The 8,899-nt window shown below is 39.4% G+C and overlaps 1 protein-coding gene across 1 annotated transcript; it reads right to left on the bottom strand.

Moving 5' to 3' along the window:
* Positions 1–5,626: 5,626 nt before the first annotated feature.
* On the bottom strand, positions 5,627–7,572 carry LOC149829600 (protein CURVATURE THYLAKOID 1B, chloroplastic-like). The gene is made up of 6 exons (XM_090016036.1): positions 7,327–7,572; positions 6,988–7,088; positions 6,821–6,907; positions 6,569–6,631; positions 5,983–6,020; positions 5,627–5,914 (listed from the first exon to the last, which is right to left on the bottom strand). The coding sequence occupies exons 1-6, from the start codon at positions 7,505–7,507 to the stop codon at positions 5,857–5,859; spliced, it is 528 nt and encodes a 175-aa protein (XP_089872162.1). The 5' UTR covers positions 7,508–7,572; the 3' UTR covers positions 5,627–5,856.
* Between the last annotated feature and the right edge of the window lie 1,327 nt (positions 7,573–8,899).

Raw genomic sequence — 8,899 nt, 5'->3', positions numbered from 1 at the left:
GTTCCGAAGTGGCCAAATCATCTTTGATTGATTCTAATATAGTGTTGCATGTAAGACATTTAATTTAAATAAGTGAAACATGTAACACTAAAGTAAGGACTTATAAGGAGAGGGCAAATAGTGCAAATGACTTCTTAAGAATATGTCTTTGACCATGGAAGGTTGCTTCTTGAGAAACTCTTTGCAATAGACTATAACGTAGAGAGAAGAAACTCATGAGTGAAAGTTTGATGAATCAGGATGGTGGTGTTGGGAGCTTCTCTCGCACTTGTCGTCCCTCACCTGGTATTAGTGAAAAGTGTTCGGCCAGGCCAAAGCTACCCATGTATGAAAACACCGTTTGTGCCATGGACCTGATCCAAGTATATGCATGTGTTTATACCCACGAAGTCAAGAAGAGGAACCTAAGTATGTGTGCATTAGAAAGGCATGTCATGTATCATATAAGAAAAAAAAAGATAATTAAAGATAAGAATTGGTTTATGTATATGAATGACTTCAGCATTGATAAGTACATGCATTTTTAACTGTTCATGCATTTTTACTTGTTTAAGTTTAAATAAATGATGGATAAATGTTAACTTATGCAATTGCATGCTCACTTGAGATATTTGCAATACATGTTGAACTTTGTCATATTTGATTTGTTAAATGCATGAAAATCTAAAGCAATTCCTGCTTATGAATTCTAAATTATATGTTTACTGTAACTCTACCTTACCGAGACAAGTTTTGTTTGACCTTATGAAATTTTAATATTTTTCAGAAAATGAGTGAGCTCACGTGCGATGGCCGGAGGTTGCGATGGGGACCGAGTCATACCTTTCTCAAACCTCTGAAGTTCTAAAATAAGAGCATATTAGTCGCTCAAAAACTCTGATATTTGATTTGATTTGATAATTGAACTTTTATTATTAATGTTGGACATATATGAATATTTATTTCATACATGAATGTCTAATTTCTAAATTTAAATGCACGTGTAATTGTGAATGTAAATGAGAAGTAATGTGCCAAGTTTTAGTCCCATTTGATTATTTTGTTGTAATTTTATAAAAGTATTTAAAAGTATATAAATTTTTTTCCATGATTTTTGGGACTTAAAAATTGGGGTGTTACATATATAATATGTTATAATATATCTTGCATTATATAAAAATATATTGCTATTGTATATGATGCAATATACAATATTTTTATATTGCTATGGCGTAATAAATATAATTATGTTATATATAATCAAATGATACTTATATGTGTGTGTGTTGTGCTAAGAAAATCAGTCCCTTACACTTTTTTCTTAAACAAAAGAAAGTGGATCACATGTCTGTGATTTTGATTTACCACCCACTTTTGCAAACATTAAGAAAGTTGTGGCATGGGCAAGACAATCATGTGATTCATAATCCCAAGGGCACAACTTTCTCAAGTAAAAATTTTCACAGCTTGCAAGGTGCCTCCAACGTGCAAAGTGCACACAAGGGATGGTAATTACAACTCTTTAAGTGCAAGACAGATACGACTGCCTGCATGTTTTTTATTCTCAAAGATCATCATAGTTATCCTGCAATGGAAATCTAAAAAGTTATCCTGTAAAGGCATATGTGTGGAGTCCCCAAGGGAGATTAGCATAGTGGGGTGTGGCATTGGCTGCTAGAAGGGATGTCAAGGTTCGATTTCTACAACAGCAGCAGAAAATACTTCGTTTATCTATTGACAAATTTCCTGATTCAAACCACCTTTACCTAATGTTTCATGTCAACAACCAACCTTTCTTAAATCCCAAACCCACACCCAATGTGTGTCAGAATATGCATAGGCCACCATCTGACTACCGTTTGATTTTATAAATCCACTTGCACCCGATAACATGATGATTAACAGGTGGAACAAGAACCCAAGTGCCATTATGGATGAGAGCATTAAACTCTAAGTACATAGCTTGCTGCCACCGGGGGTCTTGGTTGGCCATAGTGAAAGATGTGGGTTCAATGTCCTGAGTAAGCTCAGAAACAAGGGTCGTGGGAAGAGCATGTTTGGAGGAAAGAAAAACTTTGGGTTTACGAGTGCCATCCATGGTGCGAGTAATTGTGTGATGAATACGCATTGGTTCCGGAGGGGATGATGCGGATTCTAAAGATAGAGGGTCGAGGGCAGGTGGTCGGGCATCAGATGAGGCAGGGGAGGGATAAGGCTCAACGAAGGTGGGTATGGTAGGCACGACAGAGGGAGGAGAAGGTGGTGTAGGTGATACTGGTGGAGAAGGAGGGGACATATGAGGAATGACTAGAGGTACAGACCAAGACGGTGGGCTCACCGTATTGTGAATGGGAGACACACGACCAGGATGGAGAAACGAAAACCTTGTTTCATAAAAAACAACATGGCGAGAGATAAGAAGTTTGAAGGTGGTCATGTTGAGACAAATATAGCCCTTATGTTGTGGACTATACCTTAAAAAAGTGCATAGAGTAGACCGAGCATCAAGTTTATGACGACAATAAGGGCGAAGACAGGGAAAGCAGGCGCAACCAAAGACACGAAAGAAATTGTAATTGACAGGGACTTTAAGGAGAAGTTCTAAAGGTGTTTTATTTGCAATAGTGGATGACAAGAGACAATTGATGAGATAAACAACAGTTTGAAAGGCATGAGTCCAAAATTTTAATGGAACGCCAAAATGGGCCATAAGTGTGAGGCCAACATCAACAATATGATGATGCTTACGTTCAACACTGCCGTTTTGTTGATGAATGTGAGGGCAAGAAACCCGGTGGCCAATTCCGCAAGCATGCAAATACGTTGAGACATTACGATACTCATTGCCCCAATCAGTGTAGAGAAACTTAATTCTACCATCACAGAGATTTTCAACATGCACCTTGAATTGCTTAAAAATATCAAACACTTGTGATTTATGATGAAGCATATATATCCAACAATAATGAGAGAATGCATTAATGTGACTAACATAGTAACGTTCATTATTAAGAGAAGCAATGTGAGCCAATCCCTAAACATCTGAAAAAATCAAATCTAAAGGTTTTTCCACACGATGAGAGGAGGAAGCAAATGGCAAGTTATGATTTTTGCCAATTTGACATGCCTCACAAACTTTATTCTCAAAACGTTTTTGAAAGGGTAAATGAAAATGGTGGAGCACATGATGAACAACCTTTGATGATGGATAAGCAAGGCATTGATGCCATTGATCAAACCTAGTATGTTCACCCACCATAGCTTTCTTACGCCATGCTGCTGAAAGAGAAAACTGATAGAGACCGTCATCACTCTTTTCGCTAGCTAGAAGTCTCCCAGAAGCCTTGTCCTTAATATAGCAATAGTCAGGATGAAACTCAACAAATAAGTTATTGTCTCTAGCCAACTTATTAACAGATATCATATTATTTGTAATACAGGGAACATATAAAACATCTTTGAGAAAAAAAGGAGCATGAGGAAAGAGAATCATACCCACATTATGTATTTGCAAACCTGAGCCATTACCAACTTTGAGTGTGTCGTTTCCTTGATATTCATTGTGTAAAGACATGTTATTGAGATCATTGGTGACATGATGAGTTGCACCAGAATCAGGATACCACGAGTCATCTCGGTACATCATAGGAGCCACATGATAGGCTTGCAGGGAGTTCGACTGATAAAGTAAAGCATATTGAAAGCACTTTCTTGTTGTGTGCCCTGGCTTGTCACATGCTTGGCAAATAACATAGTTTGAAGAATCTGAACTGCCCCCATAATTTTGTTCACTCCGAGTTTGATTGGAAAACCCTTTATTTTGCAATCTATAGTTTTCGCGGTTTTTGTTATTCTTTCCTCTATAGCCTTTTCGCTAGTTTGAATTTTGATTTTGGTTTTGGCGGGTAGTAAGATTGACTGTGGGCATGGTCAACTCAGACACCAGTTCATTCTCACTTAATTGGGCTTCATGAATTAGCAATAACCCATAAAGTTCATTAAGAGTAATGGGTTCAATACGAGTAGAGCTGGCCGTACGGAATGAAGTAAATTCAGACAGAAGACCACGAAGGATATGTGCCATCAAATCGTATTCAGAAACCGGTTTGGCAGCAACGACCAGTTGATGTGAGATTCTTTTTGCATTTTGTATATATTCTTCAATGCTTTGCGAGCCTTTTTTTAGCTCAAACAAACAATTTTTTAATTGCATGATTTTGGCTCAGAACAGGGCAGCATATGCAAGTTTATAAGAGTTCCACACTTCGTAGGATGTGTTAAGTCCCACCACATGAATGTGAATGGGCTCGAAAAGCGACGATAAAATCCAACTAAGTAAAAGTTGATCTTGGTAGTGCTAAACTATGAACTCTGGGTTGATTTCTTTGAAGTTCTTTTTGAATTTTGATGGACAAGGCTTGGATCCATCAACAAGACCAATAAGGTCATAAGTTTTCAAAATGGGAAGAAATTGAGATTCCCATAAGAGGTAATTGTCTGCCATTAATTTGGTGGTCAAAAAATGATGGAGCCTAGACTGAAAATTTGGTTGAGGTAAAGCCATACTGTCTGTACACTCGGGTTGTTGAGTGTTGTTGGAGAATGAAGATGAGCTCACCATAGATGCAAACGTTTATGGCTCTGATACCATGAAAGATCACACACTCACACACGATGCAATAACTCCACACAAGTGCACACACGATTTAACGTGGTTCGGTATAATACCTACATCCACAGTATTGCCTCTCTATTCTCAAGCCACGAATAGAGGTTCTCTTAACGTGTTTTTATAGGTGTTACATTGAGAGTCCAAAACAACAAGATTGGTTTGAGTACACGGAGTCCTACACGTAATTGGAGACTTATCACAATTATCACAAGTTCTGGATTTATCTTGAGCTTCGCTGGTCATAAACGTTTTTTGAACTCTTGGCTTGGAGGAGTTATCGTGATCTTCATTTGGCTTATGCTAGGAGTCTTCAAACTCTTGCTTCTCAATAGGACTATGCTGGATTCTTCTGGATTGTATTCTTGGACCATAGGAGTCTAGGAGACCTAGAGTCCTTGACGTCAAACGAGACTCTGTTAAAACCGTTGTAACGTCCAATGCTGGAAACTTCTGGATTATCTTTAACAGCTGTATAGTGAGAACCCTTGAGGGTAGGAGGAGCACAGAGGGGGTACAGCTTCAGGTAACCGAGCTTTTGTACAGGTTCAATAGGATACAGTTTTGTAAAGTTTCTTCTTCTCAGTTTTTGCCCAGATTCCTAGCAAACTTGGCCTTTAATACAAGTCCCAGAAGGACAGGGATGAACAAGTCCCAGAAGGACCAACCCCCGGACTGGACCTCTCTTCTTTAAGGTCCCCTTTTTTTTATAGTTCCATTTCTTCTTCTCTGTTATTTACTGGTAGGGGTCTGCCTAACCCCCAGCTTGCCTGTTGGAGAAAAAAAAAAGAATTTGAGTGTAGGTACGAACTTGATCTGTGTGAATTAGGTGCAGCTTGATGATGTGTTGGATCACGCGAAGATGTACAAAAAAAAAACTTTAGTTAAGTGCCACTAAAGGTCTCTAGGTCGGTCAAAATGGCCATTAATACATGGTCCATCGCTGCTTTTCAATTTAAACAGTCACATACCAAGGAGTCAAGGACAAAGTATTGCTTGTATATATTAGGTCACATGAAATTAGAGAAGATATCAGGGCTGTGATACTTTTGTTGCTTAAGAAGATTAATGTAGAAAGAAAATCTCTCTAACTAAAATTCCCTTTTCTAAGTTAACAGCTCCTCATCTCACGACCTTTTTATTTGGCAACATTGGCGCCCCTCGCCTGCAATTTTTTGTTGCTTGTGCTCGTGCCTAACACGAGATCCTTAACTGCTGCCGATTATCTCCTTGTAACTATCCTTGATTTTCTGAAACAATGCTTCCCTGCAAACCATCATCTTAGAGAGAGAGAGAGAGAGAGAGAGAGAGAGAGAGAGAGAGAGAGAGAGAACCTGTCCGGTTTAAAGAGGAGGTTTCGATAAGCGAACCACTGCAGAGATGACAGAGATCAGATCAATTTTAATGGAAGTATATGGCTGTGACAAGAGCAACTATTGTCATATTGCATATGAACGTTATATTCCATCACTGCCGAACGATGCCCCCACTCTCACATATCCCAAGGTTCCCAAGTGTGATGTGTGGTGGGGATTGAATATGTCATATACAATATGACAATAACTGCTCACGGCTGTCACTCTAATGAGCTCGTTGAGTTAGCTATTAGTTTAGAAGCTCAGGAATCAACAAAGACTTGGACCGTTTCACAGTCTATGTGAAAACATCAAGTTCATGAACCATATTTCTCCATATGAAAACATGGTCATGTTCCATGAATTGCACAAATGAGGATTATGCTGAAATTCTGCACTTGGTCGTGTTTTCAGTTGATACCCAAACATCAAATTGAACCCTTCCATCGATGCGCTCTTGGGATTGTAGCCATCTTAATCAGAGATTAAGTGCTTGAGTTGATATGAAATTATGAAGCGACTTGGAGAATGAAAACGAATGAAGAAAGCCAAAGGAAGAGCTTACCCCGGTGTAGCCGATTCCTACAACTTCAAGAACCCCTGGGACCAAAGGTAACCTGTCAATTGCCTGCCAAGAGCACCATCCTTGAATGAACATCTGAAAACAACTCCTTTATTTGCTCTTCTTTGGAGACAATTCTCAACTTGCATTTACTATATGACCATGATCCGAGGACTCATAAGAAAAGGAGAGGAGAAAAACAGAGAAAGCCCAGAGGAAAACAATGCAAAACTATCTTAACATTAATTTACTTACAGATATCATTCCAGTCGTTCCCCAAAGCGCGACCAATCCAGTGAAAGCAAGAGATGTAACTGCATACTTGTCTTCAATTTTGTCCCACTGCCCTCCAAATGGATTAATTTTCAGAATGTATGCAAGAAAAAGAAACAAGCACACCAACTAATTAAGAGTACGCTTACTGCTTCCTGGATGGCCTTGGTGATGTCCGAAATGTCTGTCCCGACTTCTGCAGGAACTTCTCCAGTAGCCATGGCCACCACATTACGGGCAATTCTTCGGCCTGTAGTCACTCAATGTGCAACAATCCAGTCACTCACGATGCATGCATCAACCAGGCCATATGATTCCCATTTCATGCTACTTATAAAGCGAAATTCCCAGTACTAAGGAATAGCCATTCAATTCCACAAACCAAACACGTTAATTAATCACTACAAATGAAAAAAAAAAGACTACACCCAACAGGAAACTTTGTCAAATAAGACTATTAAAGCAGAGACTATGTTAAAAGGGAGTACAGGAAGCCATGGATTTCCAGCTTTCACGATTTTGGGGTTGACTCTGCCATGCCTTCGGCACCGGTGCGAGGGAGGGAAGTCCAATACATTGTGGTGACGCCACCACATGCGGGCGGCTGGACTTTGAATCTGGCAGAGCCGAGGATGAGGTGATGGCGATGGTGGCAGTGGATGAGGCCATGGCCACTGTGGTATGCCAATGAACCCCTAAGAGCTCTCTCACTTGGTTGCACCAACAAGGCCTAATGGTCTATAGCAAGTGATATTATTCAGTACCCTTTTGCTCTCCTACTTTTCTGGAGTCCCGTGGACGACCACTCGTTGGCTCATGAGGATAGTGTTGACGTGGTTCAATGATTAGCACTGTATTCCTAGCCATCCTATTGGTGGGACGTGTGAAACCGGCCCTACCATTTGAAGAAGTAAGGACCCTATTGTTTCTTTTGTTATCTCTGAATCCTTGTTTGAAGAGACCCGGGTGCACCGGCTACCTTATATGGTCCATGGGAATGATATTTAGGACGTGTGGTCGAGCCTGTAAACCTCTGCTAAAATGGGTGGGTCCAAACCTGGATTCGATTAAGTGATGCAAGTATCAGATCCAGATTCCGGTTCTATAGGATTTTTATAAGAAAACCATACCCGTATCCAATAAGAATTACATAAACCAGACCAGGTTCATTCTTGATAAAATAATATTTTTTTACATTGAAAAGTCATGGATCTCAATCAAAACTTGGTAAGACCCGGATAAAATTTTATAAACCATACCCGACCCATTTAATAATCGAATTTCATGAGTTCGACCTAGATACTTAATCGGACCCCCTTCTTTGTAACCAAACCATAACCCTATAGGATCCGATATGGGTCAGGATGGGGTTGTACCCAATCATTGACACCCCTCGGTTGAGGATGAGGACAAACCTAGGGATGCAAACAGGTCGGATTTGGAACAACCACCTACAAGAGGAACTCAGATTCAAAACAACCAAAAATTGCAAAAACTCCATCCTGGTTCCTTTTTTTTTAGAGAAAAGGCAAATGACTTTTATTAATTTAAAAAAAACTACAATAATTCTGCGGATTAGCGAGGGATGCTATCCAACGCTAATCCATCGCTGAAATGTTTAGCGACGGATTGGCGATGACTTAGCGATGGATAATATCCATCGCAATTCTTTGGTCGCTAATTAGCGAGAGAACTGATCTGTCACTACTTCCATCACTATTTTGTGACAGATTAGCGAATGCCATGATCTATAGCGAGTCCATCGCTAAATAAGCACTGATTTGGTTTTTGAGACAAATAGATATCCGTCCTTAATCCGTTGCTAAATTTGCGACGGATATTATTCATTGCCAAATACCATCACCATTTTGCGACTGAATTTCTTTAGAAAATTCATCGTTGAATATTAGCGATGGATACTATCCGTCGCTAATCCTATCCGTCGCTAATCTGTCGCAAAATTTTAAAAAAATAAAATAATTTTGTTTAAAATATAAATATCGAGAAAAAAATTCTCGTTATACAATTTATATAACCTGTGTATAAAAGACAAAGTACACA

This window comes from Nuphar pumila, chromosome 8 (genome assembly GCF_984573655.1).
Source record: "Nuphar pumila chromosome 8, dmNupPumi1.hap1.1, whole genome shotgun sequence".
NCBI classification, from domain to species: domain Eukaryota; kingdom Viridiplantae; phylum Streptophyta; class Magnoliopsida; order Nymphaeales; family Nymphaeaceae; genus Nuphar; species Nuphar pumila.
The sequence above is the reverse complement of the archived record's forward strand: the minus strand, read 5'-3'. Positions and strand labels throughout refer to the sequence as shown.

What these genes read in the sequence shown, in the direction of transcription:
- LOC149829600 (XM_090016036.1), bottom strand. Translation starts at nt 7,507, where the DNA reads ATGGCCTCATCCACTGCCACCATCGCCATCACCTCATCCTCGGCTCTG. An exon ending in CTGGAAATCCATGGCTTCCT is followed by an intron (nt 7,089 to 7,326) that starts GTACTCCCTTTT and finishes GAGTGACTACAG; the next exon opens with GCCGAAGAATTGCCCGTAAT. An exon ending in TAGGAATCGGCTACACCGGG is followed by an intron (nt 6,021 to 6,568) that starts GTAAGCTCTTCC and finishes TCATCTCTGCAG; the next exon opens with TGGTTCGCTTATCGAAACCT.